The 26,801-nt window shown below is 51.2% G+C and overlaps 2 protein-coding genes across 3 annotated transcripts; one reads left to right on the top strand and one right to left on the bottom strand.

Annotated features, from left to right (window-relative positions):
• Nucleotides 1-2: 2 nt before the first annotated feature.
• EEF2KMT (eukaryotic elongation factor 2 lysine methyltransferase) lies at nucleotides 3-14,208 on the top strand (the record flags this gene model as incomplete). The annotated part of the gene is made up of 8 exons (XM_029949625.1): nucleotides 3-35; nucleotides 2,318-2,380; nucleotides 4,254-4,334; nucleotides 5,469-5,570; nucleotides 10,201-10,334; nucleotides 10,419-10,714; nucleotides 12,131-12,280; nucleotides 14,017-14,208. Coding segments are annotated over 8 exons (960 nt in total), but the record flags the coding sequence as incomplete, so codon positions are not given.
• A 260-nt stretch (nucleotides 14,209-14,468) lies between these two features.
• On the bottom strand, nucleotides 14,469-25,971 carry ALG1 (ALG1 chitobiosyldiphosphodolichol beta-mannosyltransferase). Of its 2 annotated transcripts, XM_029949157.1 has the most exons (13): nucleotides 25,753-25,971; nucleotides 24,701-24,778; nucleotides 24,489-24,592; nucleotides 22,716-22,864; nucleotides 21,177-21,266; nucleotides 20,769-20,879; nucleotides 20,222-20,343; nucleotides 19,990-20,028; nucleotides 19,609-19,668; nucleotides 18,652-18,762; nucleotides 17,341-17,455; nucleotides 16,357-16,432; nucleotides 14,469-15,254 (listed from the first exon to the last, which is right to left on the bottom strand). In XM_029949157.1, the coding sequence occupies exons 1-13, from the start codon at nucleotides 25,961-25,963 to the stop codon at nucleotides 15,123-15,125; spliced, it is 1,398 nt and encodes a 465-aa protein (XP_029805017.1). In that variant the 5' UTR covers nucleotides 25,964-25,971; the 3' UTR covers nucleotides 14,469-15,122. The 2 variants fall into 2 exon arrangements, with proteins under 2 accessions (XP_029805017.1, XP_029805018.1); XM_029949158.1 differs by lacking the exons at nucleotides 21,177-21,266; nucleotides 22,716-22,864; nucleotides 24,489-24,592; nucleotides 24,701-24,778; nucleotides 25,753-25,971 and adding an exon at nucleotides 21,267-22,691.
• Between the last annotated feature and the right edge of the window lie 830 nt (nucleotides 25,972-26,801).

Raw genomic sequence — 26,801 nt, 5'->3', positions numbered from 1 at the left:
TGGCGGCGCGCGCGCTGCGCTCCTTCCCTTGGCAGGTGGGCGGTAGGGCGCGCGAAGGGCGGGCGGGGGGCGGCTGGGGCAGGGTGGGGGCCGGGCGGGCTCCGGCGCCCACCCTATTCTCCCCCACCACGTGATGTTCCCGGCTCCCTCGAGTGCTGGGGCCGTACGTCTGCTCCGCGTCCCCGGGGCGGGGCTACGCTGGCGGCCGCGCGGCCTGGCGGCAGGAAGCAGGCGGCAAACCTGCGCGCGCTGGGGAGGCCCAGCCTGCCATCAGCTCCCTCCTCCCCTGGCCCTTCCCGCACTCGAGCGCCTTTGCAGACTGAGTCCACGAATTTAAGGAATGCGGGGTTTCCTCCCCTCTCTGTTTGCCACTCGGGGGATAGGATCAGCGACAATTCAGGATCAATTCTATTACTTTGTTTAGTCAGTTGTCATTCTGGCCATTGGATAATAATTGCTGCTGCCCAACAGTCAACGTGTTTAGGACAGCGGGAGACCAGGGAGACCACGTTGCAATAAGCGCAGTGACCAAGCCACAGACACCACACCTCCCCTCCCCGACCTGGCCTCAGTGCTCTCATCTGTACCATCAACATTGGACAAAATCCGCTCAGAGGCAGCTTGAGGCTTTGATGCCTGTGTTGGTAGAGACAGGGACGTACAAAACAGGCCAGAAGAGAGAGAAAAGAAGTCTCACTCTCCCCTGCCCCGGAGACCTGCCCTTCTCGCACAGGCAAATGGCCATGGCGGCAACTTCCTTCAGCATTAGAGCCGATGCAGGGGCCCTAATGGTGCTGCCTCCTTCATAATTCATGGGCAGTGAGCTCACTGGGATGACTCAGATTGGGTACATATTCCTCCCCCCAAGCCTGCCCCATCCTAAGGGGCAGTGGTTAGTCATTTGTGTCTCATTGACCTAACCCATTTAGCATTCTGAGCCATCTTTCCAGTCAGAAAGGAATATGTACATTTTTTAACCCAAGATGTAAACCTTTGTAACAGCATCTGTGGGTCCCAATTCAATATCGACTATAATTGTTCGCATGAAATGAGTGCTTACTCCATACCAGGCCCCTGATTAATGCTTACTTAGGCTGGCCCACAACAGCCATGCAGTGGGTACTATTGCTACCATTCACATTTGACCAGAAAGGTTTGGTTAGAAAAGAAGTAACGTGCTTCAGTGGAGAGATCGGGCCTGGGAGCAAGCATGCCTGCTCTGAATCCTGGCGCAACCCCATACAAGCTGTGTGACCTTGAGCAGGTGACTGCATCTCTGTTGGACTTTAGTTTTCTTAGTAAGTGGGGGATATAATGATAGGGCTGGTCAGGATCACAGGAGTTTGAAGCATCAGAGGCAGTGCCTAGTTCATGGTAAGTGAATGTAAGTGTTAGCTAGTATGTTTATTCCGTCACCAAATATTTACTGAATGCCTTCCACCAGCCAGGCCCCAGGAGTCAGCAGCACACATTACAGATGAGGCCCTGCTTGGATGCAGGAGCCAGAGAATAAACAGGTAAATGAATAAGCAAGAACACACCAGGAGCTGATAGTGGCTGGAAAGTCAGTAAAACAGGGAACTGTATGTATCAAAGTAGAGGAGTCAAAAAGGCCTTCCCCAAGAGGTGACCTTTGAGCCAGAACCTGAATAGCAAAGCAGCCAGCTGTGGCAAGGCCCTGCCGGTGAGAACAAGTTGCTGCAATTGAGGAACAGCAAGGAGGCCAGGTGGCAGATAAGGTCAGAAAGAGAGGCCAAGGCCAGGGCTTATAGGCCCTTAAGAGCGTGATAAGTCACTCTAGAGAAATGAAGTGATTTGCCTGGTGTCACACACCAGCCGAGACCAGTCCGCTTGCTTCTAGACTCTGAGCTCACTGCTGGGCTGGAGTTCCCTTGTCAGAGAGGACAGCATGGCCTGGCCTGGCCTGGCCTGGATGTCCATTTTAACTCAGATGTTAAGTCTAAAATGAGCCCATGAGGTGTTGATGTTGTGTCCGCCCCCACTCCAGCCATAATTCCGGGCTGACCATTTCAGCCACGGAGCTGGTCTGTGACCCAGGTGAGCCTAGACAGCCAGAGTTAATGCAAACCAAGAGTCTGTCTTATGATGTTCTTTCTTTGACTTATCCAGGTGTAACCCAGGACTTCTCAAGTTCAGGCTTTCAGCCCGCCTGTGGCTTCCACTTCCAATTGGCCCCAGGTCCCTGGGGAGAGATCACTTAGCACTTTGCTAACATATCCTATTACATGTTTAATGTTTCTGTGAAAATGCCCTTGAGATTTCTCTCTCTCCCCCTGCTGTCTCTCTTTTTGAATAGAGCCTAGAAGAGAAATTACGGGACTCATCAGGTCCTGAGCTGCTGCTGGATATTTTGCAGAAGGTGAGAATCAGGATCATGGGTCGCGTCACCAGCCTGACTTGCCCATGAAGACATGACAGAAGCACAGTGGGCGCACTTGTATCCTTTAAAAAGAAAGACACTGCATTTGGGTGGCAGCACCTCAGACAGCTCTGGCTCTTTTGTTTTCTTAGACGAAGACATCAGAATATACAAAAATCTGCATGAGAGGAGGGAATCTGGGGGATGTTTTTTAAACTATCCACAATGAAAACCAAGATGACAGCTGTGGGAACATCTAGCATGTGGTAGCTGCTCAAAGACTTTCTGCTTTACATTTAAGGACAAAATAAGGAGGCGAGTCTTGCCCACTCATGTCTCTTCTAGATGTAGATGTGCCCTGCTCTTCTGAGGTGGGGTTTGAATTCTAAGATACATCTGGGTGATAATAGAGGTTAAGGCCGCCACACTGCCATGTAGATCAGATGGAGGTGACACTGCATCCTGACTGTGAACCCTCGTAAGGATCATGAACGCTTCTGAAAACCAAAAGCTATGCACCCCCCCGACAGAAAAAAGAACAAGAAGAAAACATTTTGTGTACAAATTTGAGGAAGCCATAGACACCCCTCCAAGAAGCCTATGTTAAGAATTCTTCTGAGGTGGATGAAACAAGATAGTCTGACCACCCTGTGAAGAAGATGCAGCCATAGCTAGGGGAGCCTTGCAGGGCAATCCAGAAGTTCAGGATTGTGAGCTCAGAGATTCTGAGGTCCTTGTCAGGCGGTGCACTCTGGTTTTTACCCTGAAGCGAAAACCTAACACCAGCCAACTAGAAAGCCCCTTCAGGGTTGTGTGGGTATTTTACCTTGGGTAAAATCATGTTCCTCTAGCCAGCAGGCCCCACATGACCCAGCCCAGGCTCTCACTGCCTCTGTTGCCCCACTCTCCTTCCCAAAATGCCAGGCCGTGGCCACCTCGGAGCCTGCACAAACTCCCCTCTGCCTATAACTCGCTCCCCCTGCTCTTTGCATCTCTAGACTTCAGCTGAAATGTCACCCCTGAGGGCCCCCTTCCCTCCACCACATTCCAGGCAGAGCCCTCATCTTCCTCTGTCCTGGCCATCACAGCCCTCATCCTCAGCCTGGCGTGTGAGCTCCAGGAAAGCATAAGCCCAGTCTTCCTGTTCCCACTATTTAGACTCACCTTTTCCATGGAGCCAGACACCCCCACAATTGTCCCCACTACACACTAGTTCATGCTGCCTGCCTTGGGAAGGGGTAGCCTAGCCCACTGCCAGCTGCTATAACAAAATGCCATAGACTGGGTGACTTGCAAACAACAGCAACTTATTTCTCACAGTTCTAGAGTCTGGAAAGATCAAGGTGCCTCCAGATTTGGCATCTAGTGGGGGCCCACTTCTTAGTTCACAAACAGTGTCCTCACTGTAGAAGGGCCGAGGGAGCTCTCTGGGGTCTCCTATAAGGGCTTGAATCCCATTTTTGGGGGCTTCACTTTCATGATCTCATCCTTCCAAAGGCCCTGCCCTCTGACCCCATCACACTGGGGGTTAGGCTTCAACATGTGAACTGGGCAGGGAGAAGGGGGGGGGACACAAAAATTCAATCTATAACCGGATGTAAGCTTGGGTCCATGTGCACCATGTTCTGCCCAGAATGTTATGTCAGCCTGTGCTACTGTAGTGGGGAGATTTTTTATTTTTAGGAACGGACTTATATACCTTAAGACTTAACTGTTTCAGATGCATGAGGGTCACCTAAACCCAGAACCCTTGTGTCTGCTCATATCTTTTCTGAGTGATCGGATAATAGGGGATGCCCTGTATTCACTTGAAGCTAATGGGAGTCTTAAGACAGGGTCTTTCTAGCAACCCACATTGTGTCCTTTGTCACAGACCGTGAAACATCCTCTGTGTGTGAAGCATCCACCATCAGTGAAGTATGCCCGGTGCTTTCTCTCAGAGCTCATCAGAAAGGTCAGTAACGGGCACTGCCCGTCTCATAGCCAGACGGCACCTGGGACTTGGCTGACTCTCCAGAAGTGGACTCTGCTTGGCTTTGCCTTTTGGAGCTTGGATGTATCCCATACCCTTTGCCTGCTCTGCAAACCCCCATATGTCAGGAGGCTCCCTGTGTAACTGCTCCCGGCCAGGTTCGGCCAGTGAGAGGCTGTGGAGGGCAGGTAGAAGCAAGGCCAGGGTATTTCTCTCCTCTGTGGTCCCAGCTCCCCCCACTGCCACTTCCCCAGCCCACCAGCCTACAGGGTTTTGACCTGTTCCTATTGTTACCAATCTCTAGATTATTGCACTGCCCTCTATTGGGGGTCTTAGGTCTTGCAATACCTTTGTGACTAGTTCCCTTTATCATCTTCTCTCCAATAACTACCTGATGTGGGCTGTTTTCCTGACTGATACAGGATGGATTTTAAGGATGAGCCCATGCTTGCTACATTTCGCATCAGACTGCACCTCAGAGAGATGATTCCTTAGTGTTCAGCGTCAGACCTTCTGTGTTTGGCCACCGAATGCAAGGGCCATGTCTCACCCAAGCTCAGCATGTGAAACAATCCCAGATTTTCCATTACTTCCTCACCTAGTTCTCCCCAATATGTGTATCTAGTCGTGGCCTGCAGGTCTCCCCAGAACCACTGGGAGAAGCGTGCCTGCAATTGGCCCCCCTCCATGAGGTGCACAACAGAGGCTTGCAGTTGACGAAGCCACGCTGCACCGTGTAGAGTGCCATCCTTGTGGCTTTCACCTGAGCTCACTTACAAGCACCTGTTGTTTGATCCGTGTACACTGTCATGGTAGAAGGGCAGAGCTCTCCGCCACCATCAAACGGCAGCTCACACAATCCCGAGTCTGCTCCCCTAGACTGTCTCAGCCTCCGCCTCTCTGTACCTCTCTAAGATACCCTTCATGCCCCACCAAATGAATTTTTTATAGGCCTAGATTAAGCCAACCCATTCCAAATCTTCCATCAAGTTTTGGTAAAAATCCTCCAGCCATTTTTTACAAGTTAGAGGAAAAGCAAACACATGGAACGTCTGTTTGATTCATGAGGGTCAACTTAAACCTCTTGGCTGAAGCTCTTGCTCTGCCCGCCCCCAGCACGAGGCTGTCCACACGGAGCCTTTGGACGAGCTGTACGAGGCGTTGGCAGATGTCCTGATGACCATGGAGCCCACCCGGTGCCACCGGAGCTATCTGCTGGTAGGAGACGGGCACGCCCCCACACAAAGTCCAGACATCTGCCCCTACACACAGAGTTGAAACTCAGGCTCCAGTGAGTCTTAAGTGGGATTAAATCCTGACCCCTCAGCTCTGAGGTCTTAGAGGAGGTCAGTTAACCACCCTGAGCCTCGGTTTCCCCTTTAGTCAACCAAGCATTCGAACACATAACAGTACCTATTTTATGGGGGTAATGGGGGGGTTAAATCAGATAATACACATTATTGCACAGCAGGGACCTGGTGCTCAGTTCTCAATAAATACTTGATGGATGGGTGTGATAGGACAGCGGCCTCTCTCTGCCGTCCACGTCCGCCATCCTCACTGGCCTGGCAGATGCCACAGCTCTCAGACTGCTCTTCCAGCCCACAAAAATCCATTCTGCTCACAACAGTCAGAAGGATCTTGGGTTTTGTTTATTTTTGACCTTTTACTATAAAATGCAGCTACAAGAAATCACACAAAATAAATGTGCATGGACGCCTGGGGTGGCTCCGTCAGCTGAGCATCTGACATTGGCTCAGGCCATGATCTCACGGTTCATGGGTTCAAGCCCCATTCATGCTCTCTGCTCTTAGCACAGAGCCTGCTTCAGATCCTGTCTCCCTCTCTCTGTCCCTCCTCTGCTCATGCTCTCTCTCTCTCTCCAAAATAAATAAGCATTCTTTAAAAAATAAGGCCACCTTGGTGGTCAGTCAATTGGGCGTCCGACTTCTTTGACTCAGGTCATGATCTCATGGTTAATGGGTTCAAGCCCTGCATCAAGGTCTGTGTTGACAGCTCAGAGCTTCAACATTCTGTCTTTGTCTCTCTCTGCCCCTCCCCTGCTCACTCACAAACACTCTCTCAAATAAATTTGTTTAATGTTTATTTACTTTTGAGAGAGAGAGAGAGAGAGAGAGAGTGGGGGAGGGGCAGAGAGCGAGGGAGACTCACAATCTGAAGCAGGTTCCAGGCTCTGAGCTATCAGCACAGAGCCCAATGCAGGGCTTGAACCCACAGACTGTGAGATCATGACCTGAGCTGAAGTTAGATGCTTAACAAACTGAGCGACCCAAGTGTCCCTTCTCTCTCAAATATAAATAAATATTTTTAAAAACTTTTAATAAAATAAGTAAATAAATAATTTTTAAAAATAAATGTACAGCTCACCGAATTGTTGCAAGGCAGCTACCATGGTAACCACTCCAGTCAAGGGACAGAGCCCAGAAGCCTTCCATCAGACCTATCCCCTCCCTACAGAAGTAACCACCATGCCTTTGGAGTATCACTCTGGCTTTCTCCAGCCATGTGGACCTCTGGAAACCAGCATTTAGTCTCTTGCCCATTAACTAGGTCTAGTTTGAAGTCTCTCTTCACCTCCAGGCCCCCCACCAGCCATTTCTTTTCTGGAGGTGCCTGTATTGAACAGGCTTGGAGAGCTTTCCACAGGTTAGATTTGGTCACATATGCATGGTGCTGTTCAGCTCATTCTTCTGTCCTCTGCTTCCCTCTAATTGGTGGCTGGATTCAGAGGCCAGCTCTGACTCACCTCCACTTAATCCCTTTGGCAGGAACACAACATGCAGTTCTGGGAGGCATATCATATCTGTTATGATAGCAGTTATGGATGCTCAAAGCTTAGAGTCTTTAATTCATTGGATAGTAAAAAAAAAAAAAAAAGGGTGGTTTTCTAATTCTCTCATTTTGTTTTCATTCATTAGCTGGAGAAATTTTATGAGCTATCTCCCTTCCCCACTGCTTGGTTACCCACTGATAAGCCCATAGAGGACGGGAGATACAGGCTTGATTCTTCTCTTGTCAACAAGGCGAATTGGTTTCCTGCCATCCCCATAAGAGACACAGTCCATTGGAAATTGTGTCTTTATTGAAGCTCAAAATGTGTTCTTTTCTCTCTGCTTGAGTTTTTCTTAAATATGTTCCTCCATCTTCTTTGGCATGAAGTGTTACTGGTGGAAAAGCCTGGTGATAACCTAATTTTCTTTCCTGTTTATGCCACACGCCCTTTACTTCTACATGGCCAAAGGGCTTTGCCCTTTAATGTCCAGAACTTTAGTAGAATATATCTTGAGGCTGATTGTTTTGGGTGAGTGATCTCAGATGCATTGTGTATTCCTTCAGTGTTGATTTCACATCTTTTTGTTTTTTCAGGAATGTTTTGTTGAATTCTAATTTTTAATGTTTGTTCTTTGTCCTCATTTTCTGTAACAAAGTACCTTAAAAATGGGTATCTTAAACAACAGAAATTTATCGTCTCACAGTTGGGAGACACCAGAAGTCCAAGATCACGGCACTGGCAGAGTGACTCCTTCTGAGGGCAATGAGGAAAGGATGTGCACCCAGCCTCTCTGTTTGGCTTGCCAGCGGCTGTGGTCTCCTTGTGTCTTTGCTTCATCTTTCCTCCGTGCCTGTGTCCTGATCTCTTCTTCCAGGGACACCAGTCCTACTGAGTTAGGGTCCACCTAATGACCTCATCTGAACTTGATTCTCTCTGTAAAGACCCCGTCTCCAAATAAGATCACAGTCTGACGTCGTAGGGGTTAGAACTCCCAACACATGAGTTTGGGGGAAGGGCACAGTTCAGCCCCAAACAATCTCTTAATTTCTTTATTTTTTTAAGCTTGTTTTTGAGATGGAGAATGAGTAGGAGAGCAGCAGAGAGTGGGGGACAGAAGGTCCCAAGCAGGCTCCGTGCTAACAGCCATGAGCACAATGCAGCATTCAAACTCACGAACCGTGAGATCACCACCTAAGCTGAAGTTGGACATTCAACTGACTGGTGCTGAGCCACCGGGACACCCCTTAATTTCTTCTCGATATTTAAAATTTTACTCCTTTCGCCTCCTATTTTTGAATGGGCTTATCTGTTTGTGTGTTTTGTTCCCATTCTCCTGTTCCTCTCCTTGATGTCTGAAATGTTTTCTGCTGTCATCACACATTTCTGAGTGTTTCTAATTGCCATCGGGCCTTACCCCAGGTCCCTCACACCCCCTGGTGACTGAAGCAGCAAGGTCTCTCCTCCATGGGCTGTGGTTGGCAGCTGGCACCTGCATTTCCAGCGAATACCTTTTGGCTACTAGGGTTCCGTCCTCAGGCCTGTTGTAAGCCCCACTGCACAGATACATGGGGTACACGGGTCTTGTGTCCCTTAGTGGTTTGCCCCCTCTTATTGACATGTGGGGTTCACAGAGATGCCCTTCACCTAGTTTTGTTGAATGTTGTCCATATCTCACTGGTCTGTCTATTCTTATGTGGGGATTCAGGAAGATTCAGAACTACACTGCAGCATCTTCCCACAATCCTCAGAGTGCTCCCCTTGATTTAAGAGGTAAATCAAAGTATGTCACTTGACCACCCAGAACTAGGCTGTGGCTTTCCTTAGCACTCAGACTCAACTTCTAGTTCCTCATGCGGCCTGTAAGGCCCTGCGTGCCCTGCCCTGGCCTTTCTCTCTCATCTAGTTCTTCTGGCTCTCTCTGTACTCCAGATTCCTGGCATTCTTTTTCTTCCTTGAACTCACCAACTGAAATGCTGCCTCAGGGCCTTTGCACTTGCTCTGCCTGGAATGCTCTCCCCCAGAACCTCACATACCTCACCTTTCCCTTTCACACACATCCCAGGTCACATGACGCCTCCTCAAAAAGGCTTTCCCTCACCAAACTCTCTGAAATAGATCCCCAGTCTTCTATTGTCGTGTAATCCTTTTTGCTCTCTTCATAGTTCTGAAAACCTGTGAAACTACTTTGTTTATTATGGTTTTATCCCCTGTTGGCATATAAGTTCCATAAGAACAGGGAATGAGTTCATCTTGTCACATCTGAATCCTCAGCACCATAGGAGATGCTCAGGAAAAATGTGTGGATGCATGAGTGAATGAATGCTCACAATACTCCAGAGACCCGCGTCTCCTCCATGAGTTTTATGAGCTTACAGGTAGCCGGGAACCACCCCTGGGTGACTGCATGTTGGAGGCGCCATTCTCAGAAGCGCCGCATTAGAGAACACATTTCAAGACTGCATGTTCCATGAAGCACTTGGCAGCAGACCACCTGCTTTGAGGGTGACGGGAATGTTCAAAGGCCAGAGGATTCCCAAGCCCCAAATGTCGTGCTGAATTGAGGAAGGCCCCACACCTGACATTTTTCACATGGAGCTCATGATGTTGTGACCTTTTTGTTGTCATTAATAATGATAGACTCCTAGAAAGGGCAAAAATAGTGCAAAGAGGTGCCCTTTCTCCATTTTCTCCCAGTGGAAACAGGGGACCCAACTTGTGCAGCATCACAACCAGGACACTGATGGAGATACATGCCTGTGTAGTGGCCCTCGGACCACCCCCACCCTGGCAGACACTGATCTGTTCCCCCTGTCCACAGTTCTGTCCTTTTGAGAACGTCCGATGAATGGAATCGCACAGTGTGTGGCCTTCTGAGGTTGACTTTCTCTTGTGCAGCGTCACGCCCTTGAGGCCCGCCCAGGTTGGCGCTGACCGTGACCACTCTATAGTATCCTGTGGCTGTGTGGCCATCCACCTGTTGTGATGTGTTTCTTTTACAGTCCGCTCCTTGTCTCCTGGTAGCTGGATTAATTCTCTCTCCCTCTCTTGGCTCAGCCTTCCGGAGACTCGGTCACACTCTCGGAGAGCACGGCCATCATTTCCCATGGCACCACTGGCCTGGTCACGTGGGACGCCGCGCTCTACCTTGCCGAATGGGCCATAGGGAACCCAGCAGTCTTTGCTCACAGGTGACCTCGGGGTGCGGGGCAGGGCAGCGGGGCAGGTTTTCCCCAGCACGGTCTCAGACACAGGCCCCCTCTCCCCCCACCCAGGACTGTCTTAGAGCTCGGCAGCGGAGCTGGCCTCACAGGCCTGGCCATTTGCAAGACGTGCCGTCCCAGCGCATACATCTTCAGTGACTGTCACAGCCGAGTCCTCGAGCAGCTCCGAGGGAACATCCTTCTCAACGGACTCTCACTGGAGGCAGACGCCACTGACCCTGAAAGGCACCCAGGACACAACACCTGCGACTCAGAGAGCCCCAGGGTGACGGTGGCCCAGCTGGACTGGGACGTCGTGATGGGCTCTCAGCTCGCTGCCTTCCAGCCGGATGTCGTCATTGCAGCAGGTACTGCCCCCCCGCCCCGGGTGACGGGAGCGGCTCCACCCAGCTCTCAGCTCTGGGACAGGGACAGTGGGCGCTGCCAGGACAGAGGAGTGATGAGGCTTTTAGAAGGGCCATTGTGGGCTCCAGGGTGACATCGAATCATAGGACGTGCCCCTTGGAGGTTGTAAAGCCACAGTCCTCCCATTTGACACAGTGGTCACATGTACTCCCGTGCAAATGGCTCCACCAGATGAATGAATCCAGCTTTTCTCAGCAAAGCCTGAGATGGAGAGAACAGGCCCCAGGGCACCAAACCCAAACCAGTCTGACCTATTAGCCAGGCTGCAGCTGAGGAGGGAGATTGTTACATCGGTCTCTAGAACCAAAATGAAACGGCCAGAGCAGCTGAGTGCCAGCCCCACTTGTACCATCACCCTGTCTTCAGATGTCGGGCAGACATGGCCATGGCAGCCCTGACTTTTCAGGGCTGCAAAGGACAGCGTGATTCTCCTAGGACCATGTCATGGGCACCCAGCCCTGGGCCAGGCCTAGGGTCAGACCACAGTGGTGTCCGAGTCAGGGAATGAGCTCTGCATGCCCCCCACCCCTAGGAGCTTCTGTCTGCTCTGCACACAGCTGTGTTGTCACTATACATCTGCCCATTTCTATCCCAGGTCCATGTCTTTCTCAGAGATGAGCCCCATAGGGAGAGGACCACCCACTTTGGGTACCAGGACAGGGTCCTTAAGAGTAGGAGTGTTTGGCCAACAGGCCCCTTGTCCTCACCAAGCTCACCCACTGCGGCCTGAGCAGCAGCCTTCCATGTCAGCATGCGGACAGGGAGCGAGCTGGTCCTCTGCCCCCCAGACAGCTCACACAGCAGTAGGCCACTGGAAAGAAAGTCTGAGATAAGAGGCAAGGTGTGCTTCATTAAGCATCTTCTAAATAGACCACAGGCAAAGAATTGATTTTTTTTTTTTAATGTTTGCTTCTTTTTGAGAGAGACAGAGACAACGCAAGCAGGGGAAGGGCAGAAAGAGAGGGATGCACAGAATCGGAAGCGGGCTCCAGGCTCTGAGCTGTCAGCACAGAGCGTGACGCAGAGCTTGAATTCCTGAATTGCAAGATCATGACCTGAGCTGAAGTCAGACACTCAACCAACTGAGCTCCTGGCCACCCCTGATTTTTTTAAAAAGTAGCATCAGTAGGTCCTTGATACCTTCAATTTGGTGCATGGTCTTTCAGCAGCTTTCTCTCCTGAGAGTTTTTCTTTTTACCCCCATCATCTTCTTGGTGTCCAATAGCACAAGTCTAATAAAACTGCTGGTTTCCAGGCTCCTGTCCTACTGCTGAGGTCAGGACAACCAGGCAAGCATTCTTCTGGGCCCTGAATCCTAGAGCAAGCCCCTCTCAGTAACCTGAGGTTTTTCATTGCAGATGTGCTGTATTGCCCGCAAACTGTCCTCTCCCTGGTCCAAGTCCTGCAGAGGCTCTCTGCTTGCCTGATGGACCAGCAGGCTCCTGACGCCTACATTGCCTTCACCGTCCGCAACCCTGAGACATGCCAGCTGTTCACTAGAGAACTGGGTGAGCCCTGGGTCCTGGGGGGGTGGGGGTGGGGTGCTGCTGTCTCCAAGAAGCCACCCGGGCCGCACGTGGTATACCGGTGAGGCAGAAATAAGCAAAGTAAAAGAATGGGGTCCTGGAAACAAACCAGGAAGCCCCAGGACACACGATGTGCTGGGCCATCCACTCACTACCCTGCCCCTGGTGGTCAGCGGAGGAGGCAGGGCCAGGGAGCTGTGCTCCGGAAGGAGACAATTTATACAGCAGTCCCAGAGGCCAGAGACCAGCAGCCCTACTGTGTGTTTAGAGCAGGTTTAGAGGATGTTCAGGCCTCTTTCCTGCTAAAATGGAGAGGATGGCCAGTGGGGGCCAAGGGAGGTGAGTTCTGGCCACACAGCGGCTCTGGGCTCTGGAGCAGATCCTACCACCTGCTCTGGTGAAGCTGGGCCACTGCCCACATCCCAGTCCTCACCTGTATGGTGGAAACATCCCCCTGGGAGGTGACACAGGGACTGGCATGCAGGGAGCACTCGGGAACGTGGTAGCTGCTGCTGTCACTGCAGTAAGCACCCAGTAAATGGAAGAAGAGGAGGAAGGACTCTGGAGGAGGGAGGCCTCTACCACTTACACTCTCAACGGGCACTGCTGCGACCAGGCACTGTCCTCAGACCTGACCTGTCAGGAGGGAGGGGCATGCTGCCATCCTCCGCCCTCACCATGGATCTGGGGTGCAGGGGGGCTAAGTGCTTGCCCAAGCTCCAGGGTGGAGCCAGGCAGCCCCGCAACCACGGACCACTGCCCTGCGATCCCTGCCTCACACCAGGCCCAACCAGGACCTTCCACACACAACCTGACAGCAGTGCAGGGCGGGGTTTGCCCTGCCCCGCCCCCCCAGGCCCTACCGACAGCAGCCTCTGCTGGCAAACACACACATGATCCAAACACTCACCACGTGTGTCCGTGCCCCACAGACAGTGCTGTGTAACCCTGAAAAAGAATGAAGTCTTTCTGCAGACACTATGTGAAAATTATCTACACTGTAGTTTAAGTGAAGAAAGCAAAGTACCCAATACCATATATATACATATATATATATATATATATATATATGTATATATATAAGCCCATTTGTATTTAAAAATACCATCTGTGTGTTGATGTGCATCTAAGGGATAATGTGAAAAACATGCACCAAGTGGCAGGGTTATAGACACACACACACACACACACACACACACACACACACACACACTTTTTTTAAATAACCACTAGGTCCAACATGGGGCTTGAACTCACAACCCCAAGATCAAGAGTTGCATGCTCCACTGACTGAGCCAGGCAGGTGCCCCAACACTTCTATACTTTTGTGTCTAATATTTCATTTTTATAAATAATTATTTTCATTTTAAAAACCTGATGACAAAATGATCTTCAACAAGGGCTCTTGAGACGTCTGTGCTTATGAAGAGATGAACGCCTTCTGATGCACGTCTAGCCTGTGCAAAGAGGCACAAGGCTGAGTGGGCAAGAAACCTGGACAGGTCTGCCCATGGCCCAGAAGGCAGGGGCAGCAAACTTGATGCTGTGAGCCATTTAAAACCTCTGTTCTTGGTCCATCCATGAAATGACTCTAGGTGTCTGGTTGGGGCCTGGAAGTCTGTGGTTTGTAGAGTCCCCCAGGCCTTTCCTGCAGCCCCACACTGCATGGGGTGGTGTCGTGTCCCCAAACCTACCTGAGACACACACTCTATTTCCAGGCAGAGCTGGGATCCCATGGGAAGCTGTGCCTTATCACGACCAGAAGCTGTTTCCCTATGAAGAGCACTCAGAGATGGCAATTCTGAAACTAACTCTGTAGATTTACAAATGTTTTAAAGATTAACATGAAAATTAAATCACCATCCTGGAAGTAAGTTTTATGTAGGAAAGCTGATAAACTTTTCACTGGACTTGAATGCTTGAAGAGTGTTAAATTCAGGGGGCGCCTGGGTGGCTCAGTCAGTTGAGTGTCTGACTTCCGGCTCCCGTCATGATCTCATAGCTTGTGAGTTTGAGCACCGCCATCAGGCTCTGTGCTGACAGCTCAGAGCCTGGAACCTTCTTAGGATTCTGTGTCTCCCTCTCTCTCTGCCCCTTCACTGCTCCCGCTCTGTGTCTCTCTCCCAAAAATAAATAAATGTTAAAAAAAAGAAAACTTAAGAATGTTAAATTCAGAATCAGGAACTGCAAACTGTATTCTAATAAAATATATTCAAGTGGATGCCTCTTTCTGTCACAAGTTATGGCTCTTAAGTAAACCTCCATAAATCAAAAATTAATTTTTGGCTCAGAAACAAGCATTTCATTTGGGCAAATAAAAGCACAGATTATGTTTCCCACCGCCTCCCAACCCCCTCTTCCCGCCAGAGCCTGGACCCTCGTCCGTCAGGAAGCCACGCCTGTTGTACATGTGGCCCGTCTTATTGCTCTTACAAGGCAGCAGGCTGCAGTGCCCGTCCTCAAGGCAGGAATGACAATATTAGGGACACAACAAAGCAGATGCTAGGAAAGGCAGGTACCATAACGGACTAAGAGATGACGATACCACGTGCAAATAACGGGAAAGTAATAATACTGGGGGGGAAGAAAGACTCCAGTCAGGAGGAGAGAGGAGTGATTGAGAGCCTCGAGGGAGGAAACCAGGCTGAACCAGTTTCCTGGGCCACAAACTGCGGTATAAAAACATTTCATTCCACAGCCGTCCTTCCAGCTTCTGTCCACTGGGAGGCGCTGCTCTAAAGCATTTGTCCAAGGCCAGCCAGGCTGGAAGTGGCTAAAAGGAATTGGGCCTCGCTCAGGAGCTCTCAGTCTTTGGCCCAAAGGGTCACGTGTCCATAAACAAAGGGAGCACCGTCTGCTTCCAGCTGTCATCCCAACGAAGCTGCTCTGACTCCCGGAGGTTCTGCCGGAACTGGCTTAGTTTGCCAGAAGGATCGGGAAACGATGAGAAAAGCATCTAGAAGAAAAATAAAGACTAGATCTTATCTCATCACTGCTTCCCCCCCTCCATCCCAGGTCCCACCCAATTCCTGTCCCTCCTCCTTCCCAGCAGCCTGGACTCTGGTCCCACTCCAAACACAGGCAGCCAGGCCAGTGGTCCTACTGTAATCCTCTGTCACTGCACTTCAAGAACCATCGTGCCCTGGAGTGCCAGCAGGCCTCCTGCTCCGACCCAGCTTCCAGAGCAGGCTTGGCTAAGGAAGTGTTCTCAGACACGGCGCTGACCCGGATATCCCCCAGCCAGCAAGCCCCTTCCTCGTGGGGCACAGGAGAACCCCCACACCCTGGCCACGCTCCGTCCCCTCCTCTGCTCCGACTTGGCAGTGCAGCCAGGCTGTAGCGTCTGCCATCCACACGGTCCACACACCGCCCTGCTCAGCCACGGGCCGCTCCAGCAATGTTCTGTCCCCCAACAGCACCCACCCTCAGCCTCTGCCCAGCACCGTCCAGCCCACATGTTGGAATTAGGCAGTCTGTCTGCCTTCCGGCTTTGCTAAACTACTTCAGGAGTCTGCAAACTAAGCCCGTGGGCCAAATTCGGCCCCCAGCTGTCTTTGGACGTACAGTTTTATTGGAACACAGCCACACTCCTTCATTCACAGTCTTTCCATGGCTGCTTTCATGTTACAGCAGAGATCATGGCAAAGCCCATAACTTTTTCTATCTGGGCCTTCCCAGAAAGTTTGCTGCCCCTGGTCTCAACTGCCAAGAATGATGATGTATTACTTTGTAGTGAAGTACTCTTTGAAGACTCCCCCCCGCACCCCCCCCCAGGCTGGTTCAGGAAGCCCCCTTCACTCATCCCTCCTACTCAGAACCAGTTGCTCCCTAGACAGAGCACACAGTCCGCCAGCTCTGGCATCATCTGTGTGGTGTAAGCTCCACAAACCCAGAAGGCAGTTGGGGCCCATCCAGAACCCCCTGAGCCCACTGCACCCCAGCCTCTGAGACCACTGCTCCCAGCCTCAGCTTTCACCCAGATCCAGCATTGCGGGCGACAGGAGCAAAGAAACGGGGCGCGTGGCTCGGTGCCCTGGCACAGGGGCAGAGGTGGCTACCTGCAGCTGAGCCGCCAGCTCCTCTGAGTCCTCGAAGACCAAGCCGTTCTCCTCATGTTTCACGAGCTCGTGTAAGCTGCAGAGAGAAGCACAGAACCGAGAGCCGCCTGGAGAAATCCGAACCCTGTGGTGCCCACCGACTCCCACGCCACCCCCACGCCACCCCTCCCACAGGCCAAGCGGGGGTCAGGACAATCGGTCTGCTTTCATTGAGTCTTAGATTTAGCATCTGAATAGAAAAAAGGCCTGGAGGGATACACATTAAAAATCCAAACTGATTCCGAAAAGGAGGTACAGTAAATACACACTTGACCTTTTCTGCTGTATGCTCTTTTCAGGGGCTACGTGCTCAGTGAGTTCCCCATGTTTTTATTAATTGCACAGCAGAGAAACAAGGTAAAAAGCAACCCCACTGGAGGTAGACTTGGCACATTAAGGGTGACTTTTCTGGGTTACCAGGGAGTTGATGCCAACGTGCCCAGAGCACGGGGTCTAACAGAGGCTATTTCCCTCTCAGGCTGGTTCCTAAGCTGGTGGCAGAGCTACTGTTTCTAGAACCTCTTTTAACACCACCCTCTCCAAATACCCATCTTTGCCAGGAAGAGTGGAGAGAGAGAATTACACTAATTTAATGGATTCTAATTCAACTATATGAGCTCAGACAGAAAAATAAAACCGTGTCAAATGTGCAGCCAATACCACCCCCACTACATACCTCCCTGCCTATCTATGAGCACAGGCCCCCTAAGTAGTAGTTAAGACATGAGTTTTCTATTTGACATCTGCTCTAAGTGGAAGCCCCCCTTCAGCATGCAGCCCACCCACAGAAACCCCAAGAACCTCCCCCTGAGGACCACCTGGCAATGCTACCTGATTTTCCAGGGCAATTCCTTGAGTGATTCTGACCTCATGGCAAACACCCCCCGCCACCCCCACAGCTGATTTGAGAACCAAACTCCAGGAAGATTCCGTTTCTGCTCCTACCACCGGAAGTTCACAGCGCACACGGGCAGACAGCACCCAAACATGTCCACCACCTTCATGGGCAGGTCCAGGCCGCTGGAGGATTTGTGCAGGCACACACCCAGGTCTGCCGACCCTGCAGGGTGGGGGCAAAGGGGGTGGTCAGAGCATGCTGCCCATGCACCCCTGCAACACAAACCCTGAAAGGACTGCGGATCGACACCCCCAGTGGGGAATGGGAAGCACATAATAATGCTGCACAGGTTAGAGAAGGGCCGGTACACAGCTGACCTCCCCAACTGCCACTCCTGGCCACTTGGCCCTGTTTGAAAACTACCTTCCTGTCACGAAGAGTTTTCTTTAATCAGACCCCCTTTGTCCATTAACCAGAATTTATTTTAAAAGAACCTGTAGCAATTATTGCTTAATGGGTTCAGAGTTTTTCCTTGGGGTGATGAAAATGTTTTCAAAATAGTGTTGCTGATCATACAACATGGAACATAATTAATGTCACCAAGTTGTGTATATACTTAAAAATAGGGAAATCGTTAAAATAGCAAATTTTTATTGTATATGTTTTATCACAGTAATGAGGGGGGAAAACATAGCAGACCCAACAGAAAACCATCTGTCACTGTGAAAATAAAGGCAAATAAACAACTCACACCACTAAATACTGGCTGGGAACTCCTGCCAACCACTGCTCCCTGGCTGCCGGAAGACGAGGCCTTGGAGATACGTCAGCACTAGGCCAGCATGCACCCCCCCCACCCCCCCGAGAAAGGAAGAGAGAGGAAGCCAGGGAGACATGGGGGAGTCAATGCTATTTATCGAGTTATTTCTGCACATCCCAAGCTACTGCCCTCCCAGACTGAGGAACGTGGACCCCAACCCAAGCCCAGGACCAGCCCTACTGCCCAGATGAAAGAGCAGGACTGAATGGAGAGCCTGGAGACTAAGAGGACAGAACCTCTCAGATCCCGGGAGAACACGTCCAGGTCCCGCAGGTGGGAGGAGTCGACACCAGGGAATAGCCTGGGTCTCCCCAAGGACAGCCAAGAGCTCCTCCAACAAGTTCCTGGCACGTGGCATCTACCTGCCTCATGTGGCCCTTGAGCAGGGCCCAATCCAGCCTGAGGCCTGTGTGTGCATGGCCCTTGGGCTAAAAATAACTTTTAATTTGTATAAGATTGTAAAAAAGAATATACACCAGAGGCAGATGAAACAGTTACTGTCTGGCCCTTTTCAAAAAAGCTCTGTCCCTCCTACCATAGGATACTCCCGTTTAACTCTCAACTCTCTCCCTGCAGGGCCCCTCCCGGACGCCCTTACCTAGAAGGAGGGGGTAGTCCTCAGCCTCCAGCCACGGAGTACAGACCTGGATGTGCTGGAAATGCTTCTGGCCGATGAGGCCACTGTAATACTCCTTCAGAGGCCCTTTGCCTTGCAGAGAAAATCTGAGTCACTGCACTGGGCCCATCTCTGGCCCCATCCCATGACCTTGGGACTCAGAACCCTTGCACAGGTGTGAGCAGAAGGCCCACGTTCTGCAGCTGTGATCAGGTCCCCACATGGCCCCCTCCCAACCCCTCAGGGGTATGCACCCTGACGATTAAGGCCATGGCCCTTCCCCTAGCAGCACGCACCAGCGGGCCTCAGGCTGGGAAGGTGGCCAGGATAAACTCTGGCCAGGCACCAGAGTGCCAGCTGGATACAACTTTCACCCAGACTGGCCTGTGTCTCTCCTGATGCCCCAGGTGGCACGGTGTGTGCGGTGGGCCCCTAGCCACCCCTGGGAGCCCCGGGGCCCAAGAGGAGGGGAACATGCAAGATGGGGCGGCTGGCCCAGGACCCTGCTCCAACCAGAGCACTCTGTCTCTCTGTCTCTCTCTCTCTGTCTCTGTCTCCCCCCCCCCCCCCCCCCTCACTGGGCTACTCTGGAAGCAATTGTACATTGAGCTCTTTAATGTGGACTCTTTCATTTAAAAAAAAAAAAAAAAAGAGGCCTGGACCCCACTGCAGAAGCAGAGAGCTCAGTATTTCTGAGGCCATGCTATCCAAGATTCAACTAAAACCAGGCCCTGCCATCAGGCCCCTCTGAGCCTCAGTTTCCTCCTCTGTCAAGCTGGTATAGAAAACCCTACATCACACAGCTGTTGCCAGGATTACCAAGACAACCAGCATCACATGCCTGGCATGGGGAAGGCACACAGAAAAGGCAGATCCCTTCGGCCCCCTCCACCCACTGCCCCCATTTAATATGGGCACATGGAAGGTCCTTGGCAATACCTGTTATCACACACACCAGAGAAGGAAGGTTCTCTCCGTCCAGGACCAACTGTTCAAACTCTGTGTATAAAAAAGTAAATGATAACCAGGATTATCTGGTCAGGCAAGGAGCGGTTGCGGGAGGGGTAGTGGACAGCAGCGACAGGGGTGGGGAACGCCTCTCCCAACCACAAGATCAGTCTCCCAGAGGTAGCACTTCAGATCTAGGGCCTGGTCACTCAGTAACCCAAATGGAGACTCAGAGCCACCACCTCCACCCGCCATGTTCTTAGGCTGGCCCACCCAGTGGCCCTGAGGGCAGGAACATGCTGCCGAGGACGCCACGCAAAGCCAGCTCAACAGCCCGACAAGCCCAGCCCCTGATCAAAGCCACACACCTACTTTCTAATGCTGCCAGTAGGATGGAGAAGTCTTCATCCTCTGTAAGACAAGAGACCTAAGTGTCATGGGCTGCTTTCTAGATGCCTCCCGTCCCAGCTCAATTCCCTCCCCTTTCTCATCAGGGCTCCAATGTCCTTAAATACATGTGGGGCACAGGCGTGGTAAGGCCAAGGATAATGCAGGCTTAGCCCAGTGCTCATACAAGCCCAAGTGCCCGGAAGGGTCCAGAGACCTGTCCAGCTCGTGCTGCTGACCAACAGGGCCGGCCGCCCACGAAGATGCGACACCACCCCACGCCGAGCATCCCGCTCTGTGAAGGCCGACCTCTCTGTGTCCGGGTCCAGGGGTTCTGAGCTGAAGGAACAGAAACAGAGCCCATGAGACGGTGCCGAGCAGGCCCTCGGGCCCCAGGACAGTCATCTCCTACCAGAGTGAAGCCCACAGGCTCCCAAGGTCAGGATGTGACCATGTCAGAACCACCATCCAGCCTCTGCTGCAAAACCTCCTCTGCTGTTGCAGGGCAAGAGCAGCCAGCAACAAGGCGTAAGTGGATGAAAGTGCTGCATGGCAATAAAGCTTTATTTACCAAGACAGGTGGCGGGCCTGTGGTCATAGTTTGCCAAACCCTGGATTAGTGGATTCCCAGGTCTGCAGCCAGAAGATGAGAGAGGCCAGGCTAGCAGTGAGGAGACAGGGGACATGGGGCAGCAAGGCCATGGGGGAGAGACCAGACAGGAGGAAGCACAAGAGAAGGCAGAGGGGAGGGATGGGAGACCCACCGGGCCTTGAATGCAGAGTAGGCGCAGCCCAGCTTCAGAAAGAGCCGGTGTTGCAGGTCCAAGGGTGTCTCTTTAAAGAAAGATGCCGGCTTGTCATAGACGGTCACGGCTCTGCAATGAGACCGTTGAGGGCTCTAGAGGAGCTGGAAAAGCCTATGGAATACTAGATCCAGGAGGGTCCCAAATACGAGCACTGAGAAGATCCAGGTCTCAGACAAGGACAAGAACTACTTGGGGAAGCAGAGCCGTGTTCTGAGACCAAAACTGCATGGGCCGTCTGGCCTCCTCCTCCCTTGGATTCCCAAAACCAGCAGCCCCCTCCCAGATCCCCGGGGACTTCTAGGCATCCCACCACCAGGACATAACAGGCACTGCAGCTGGGACCCCTCGTCCCCCCAGATTCCCTACTTGATGCCCCAGTTCTGTGCCAGATCTTCCCGCATCGAGTTGGTCACACAAAGGTTCAGGTGGGAAAGGCGCCCGAAGAGCTTCTCGTACCTGAAAAGACATGTCCGTGTCAGCCCAGGCCTCGGGCCCCACCACCATCGCCGCCGCCACCTGCACATGACTTGACACTTTCTGCTGCAGAAGAACTCAGAGCTGGGGACTCGCAAATCCGTGGCTGGCGAGGCACCTTCCCGGAGTTTGTACTGAGCTCCATCTGAACTATTATTTCCTTTACACCTTTCTTTACGTCGTATCGCTTTTCAGCTTAAATACGGTGAGAAACCTTATCTCTACAGAAGGGAAAATCTAGTCCCTCTTGCCAGAAGAGGAAGAAATAGAATAAACGCCTCGTTATTAAATCTTAGCCCCACCGCACTCTTGCTGCAGAGGCTGTGGGGCTGAGGCTTGTGCGTTACCAAGAGATGTTTGTAAAAATGTTAGAGAGGCCTGAGCGACAGATTAGCTCCCAACTGAGACTTGAGCCCTGATCTGGAGGCAGAAGTGAAAGAGAACCAGAAAGGGAACGAGCAGGCTGGGTGGTTCGATGCCGCCGGCGCGGCACAGCCGGTTCCTCACTCGGGATGCAGAGAAGGTGAGACAGCGGGGCAGCCTGGGACTGAATTTTGATCCTCATGCAATAATACTAGCTGTGTGGCAAGCAGCAAAATGGTGCTCGACCGTGGTTTCCTGGCTCATTAACAGAGAGTGACCACAGGACATTCTCACGGGGGGAGGACAGACAGAACAGGATAAAGGGCTTGGCCTGAAGCCTGGCATGCAGCAAGTACGCAGTGATCATCTGCTGTTGCTGCTGCAGCTGTGACAGCCCTCGGTGAATGACCCAGCAGGGAAGGGCGGCAGATGTCGCCCGCTCACGCTCAGAACACAACTCTTCCTCGTCCACGTCCAGCCTGCTCCCACGGGCCCTTCTTCCCTCTCCCTGTCTCATTCGCTGCAGCAGGCTGTGTCTGGGTCCCCGTCATCTAACAGCCTCGGTTCTTATTTGGGCATCTGGGCTGGGCACACCCGGGAACCCAGGTCTCACGGAGGAGCACTTCCCTAAGCCTGGGACATCAGGGTAATGCAGCCCCCCTGCCTCAGTGGGGTGTCAGAGCAGGGGCAGAGGAGCACAGGCCAATCAGAGGGGCTTCCTTTCTCCACTGAGCCTGTCAGTGGGGGGATGAGCACCAGGAGAGCCCCCAGCACCTAAGAAACACCTCCAGGACAGAACATGAAGAGAGAAATGACACAGGGTCCTGACGATACCCTTTTGAGCTCAAAGTCAGCCATGTCTCTGGACTTGACAGTTTTACGGACCAACAAATGCCCTCCTTGCCTTAGGCGGTTTCTGAAGCTTATCAGCCAAGTCAGCCTAATTCCCCAGCCTTGCCCTTACCCGCAAAGAGCACAGAGCGGACCAGCTTCACCAGGTCTCTGCACTGGCCCTTCTTCCTACCAAAGTCCAGGGAAGGTGTCTGCACGCTCTGCCCAAACCCTTACCACTTGGCCAGCAGAACAAGCGGGTGGCCAGGGCCGTGCACCAGGCCCATGATGGAGTAGCCATAGTTGTGCCAGTCAATGACGAGCTTGCTCCCACAGAGGCAGCCCACCAACCAGCAGACAGCAATGGCAGGCAGGCCTGGGGGGTTCTGGGAAAGAGACACATGAATGAAAAGAAGGAAACCCATACCACAGCCACAATAATAGATAGACTGAGTGAAAACAGTTGCAACATACACAATAAAGAGTCTATTTATCTTTACAAAGCTCTTGATAATTAATAAGACTCTCTTCCTCACCAAAAAAAAAAGTGTATAAAGTCATAAAGGGGCACCTGGGTGGCTCAGTTGGTTAAGTGTCTGAGGTCAGCTCAGGTCATGATCGCACTATCTGTGGGTTTGAGCCCCATGTCAGGCTCTGTGCTGACAGCTCAGAGCCTAGAGCCTGCTCTGATTCTGTGTCTCCCTCTGTCTCTGCCCTTCTCCTACTCATGTTCATTCTCTCTCTCTCCCCCCCGCAAAATAAATAAACATTAAAAAATGTCCTAAAGGGAAAAAAATTGACCAACTTGAAAAGCCCAAGACGATCAATAATCAAGGAGACAAAAAATGGCCTAAGAGGTGCATTTTTCACCTATCAGAATATAAACTCTAAAACACCTAACAACAGCTAGTGGTGGTGAGGACACGGCAGAAGAGGCATCCCCACCGGGTAGGGGATAAATTGGACCAACCTCATTTCTAGGACTATCCAGTGACACACCACAGCATTTAAAAGTGCATGAACTCTGGGGGCACCTGGCTGACTGGGTCAGTACAGCACAGTACTCTTAATCTCAGGGTCATGAGTTCATGCCCCACATTGGAATGCAGCCTACTTACAGAAAAATAAAAAGTGCATAAACTCTGGGGTACCTAACTGGGTAAGTTGGTAGAGCATGTGACTCTTAATTTCAGGGTCTGAGTTCAAGCTCTACATTATGCATGAAGCCTACTTAAAAAAAAAAAAAAAAAAAAAGTTTAAAAGTACATGAACTCTGACCAAGCACAGGAATTTACCTTACAAAGAAACTGCAAAACACATATATTCACTGATGCTCTTTGCTCTGCTCTTTGTAAAAGTAAAATACCTGTAAGACTCTGAATGTCCACTAAGATGAGACTAAACTAGGGGCACCTGGGTGGCTCAGTTGGTTAAGCATCCACCTTTGGCTCAGGGCATGATCTCACCATTTGTGAGTTCAAGCCCCATGTCAGGCTCTGTGCTGACAACTCGGAACCTGGCACCTGCTTCAGATGCTGTGTCTCCCTATCTCTCTACCCTTCCCCCAATTGTGCTCTGTCTCTGTCTCTCTCTCTCTCTCTCTCTCTCAAAAATAAATAAATGTTTAAAGAAAAAAAGATGAGACTAAATAAATATGTTAGGATACATCACATATTGGAGTACAATGCATCTAATAAAGAAGTGTTTTTAGGGGCACCTGGGCAACTCAGTTGGTTAAGTATCAACTCTTGATTTCAGCTCAGGTCATGATCTCACAGTCCTTGGGTTCGAGCCCCATGTCAGGCTCTGTGCTGACAGCTCAGAGTCTGGAGCCTGCTTCAGATTCTGTGTCTCCCACTCTCTCAGCCCCTCTCCCACTCACACTCTGTCTCTCTCTCTCTCAAAATAAATAGACATTTTAAAAACTTAATAAATAAATAAAATAAAAGGCCGGGAAGTAAAGGAAACTTAACAATGGTTCTGACAGAGCATGGGGAGACTGACACTTACCTGGAGACAGATGTAGGCTGCTCTTTCCCTGCACATCAACTTCCACAACAAGTGCACTGACTGAAAAACAACTTTGACTCCATACTGAAAAATGGGGGGCCCAACTGCAAGTCAAAAAACACCCGTTACTACAAAAGGTATTCTTGGCAATGTGCAGATCCTCCCCCTCACACACACAGATTCAGAGGAGTCTGGAGTTGACGGCATCCTACCTGCAAGTTTCCGAAGTTCTGTCAAACTCACAATCTCAATTCTGTTGTTCTGCAAGAGCTCATCATAGGGTCTGGAGTCTGAAAAGAATGTCCCCTTCAATGCACTGGGCAGGGCAATGTAAAGTCAAATAGTCCCCCCGCCCACCAGGCTGAATAATGAAGAGTGTTTTTGGAAAATAAGACTGTTCTGTCGGTTCCTCCATGGCCAGAACAGCGTGAAAACACTTCTTGTCCAGATTCTCCCCGGAGAGGGAGGGCCTCAATCATATCCACCTTTATTTACTTAACAATGCCTGACACATAGTAGGCACTCAAAATAATCTAGATTCCCTGAATGGTGGATTTATCCCACCATAGGGAGACCCCTAGGAAGTCCCACCCCACTCCTGCACGATCAGACAGCAAGCTCTAAACAGGGACCACTCCACTCCTGCACGCTCCGAGAGCAGGCTCCAAACAGGGACCAAAGGTAACCAGTGCCACTCCCCCTCTACCCTGATACACGGTTGAGCTACCCTCTAAAGAAGTCATCCTGCAGGACGATGAAGGAGCAGACACCCCTGCGTCTACACACTGAGGGTAAAAGCTGGACATATAGCTGGATGTGCATCACAAATGAAACCTCTCCTGCCTGCACAGCTCTGCACTGAGGGTGTGGAACGGAGAGGACACTAGTTGTCCTAGGAGGCACAGCCTGACAAAAGTAGCCACAAAGAGCTATGGTTACCAGCACTAGCCCCGGAGTCACACACACACTGGGTTCCAGTCCGTCTTTCCACTCACTAGGAGCTCTAAGTGAGACTATGCAATGAGTTCACTTAATTTAGCATTTAGCAGGCACTCCATTAACGCCGGCTGTTCCTAGAGTCCCACCCAGCAGAGGATGGGCAGAAAGCAGGCCGTTTAGGCCAAAACTACATAAACCCAATCTCGGAGAGCTGTCCGAGGTAGGAGGGAGGCAAAGGACGTTCCGCCCTGGCTCCCCTGGGCGGGTCAAAGCCGCCGGTCAAAGGCTAAGGGTTCAGCCTCCCTCCCAAACCCCCGGCACTCACTGCAAAAGCCCATAAGTGTCACGGAGAAGCCGCTCTTGACAAACGACAGTGCGTGGTACTGCATGCGGGGGCTACGGCCCACGTCGCCCAGCACCACAATGATCACGTGCCGATCCGCTCGCCCCCGCCGCCGGCGCTTCCACGCTACCGGCAGCAGCAGCAGCAGAAGGGATGCGGCCATCACCAGCACGGCCACGCTGGACGCCGCCATCTTGGCGGAGCCGGATGGCAGTCACGTGACCGCCCTCTGTGGGCCGGACGCGCAACGCGCAAAGACCCCGCCTCCGAAGTGGGCGGAGAAAGGGCGGTGGGGATGTGATTCCCTAAGTGACGGAACCCATAAAGAGCCTCTGGGGTCCAAAAATTACTGATATTAAGGTAAAGCTTTTACCATGTAAGGATCTAGGAACAATGTTTTCCAAAATTCTAAGATAGCTTCAAAATATAGTGAAACAACAATTTGTATGGTTCTTATCAGCATAATATTAAGAAAAGAGGCCAAATGCCAGCCTACACACTGTCTGGTTCCATACATATATATACGTATATATACAGATATATATATGTGTGTACATATATATATATATAATCAAAACTACCCTTTACTCTTAGAAGTGAGGACAGTGACCTGCCTTGGAGGGTCGGGGAGTGAGCGGGAGGGAGCCAATGCAAAGCTGGTGGGATAGGGCTGGTCAGGTTCTCTTTCTTGACCTGGGATAAGATGGGGATGGTCCTTTTGAGAAAATTCATCAAGCAACAAACTTTTTCATATTTCGGGATGCTATGTTGTACTTGAATAAAACATTTATTTATATATATATATGTTTTAATGTTTATTTATCTTTTTGAGAGAGATGGGGGGAGGGGAGAGGGCAACACAGAATCGAAATCAGGCTCCAAATCAGTCTCTGAGCTGTCAGCGGAGTTCTAACCCATAAACTCTGAGATCATGATCTGAGCTGAAGCTGGATGCTTAACCAACTGAGCCACCCAGGCGCCCCTTTAATGAAACATTTAAAATATAAAGAGGAGGGGTGCCTGGGTGGCTC

This window comes from Suricata suricatta, chromosome 8 (genome assembly GCF_006229205.1).
Source record: "Suricata suricatta isolate VVHF042 chromosome 8, meerkat_22Aug2017_6uvM2_HiC, whole genome shotgun sequence".
Lineage (NCBI taxonomy): Eukaryota > Metazoa > Chordata > Mammalia > Carnivora > Herpestidae > Suricata > Suricata suricatta.
Note: the sequence above shows the minus strand (reverse complement) of the source record. Positions and strands in the feature narration are given on the sequence as shown.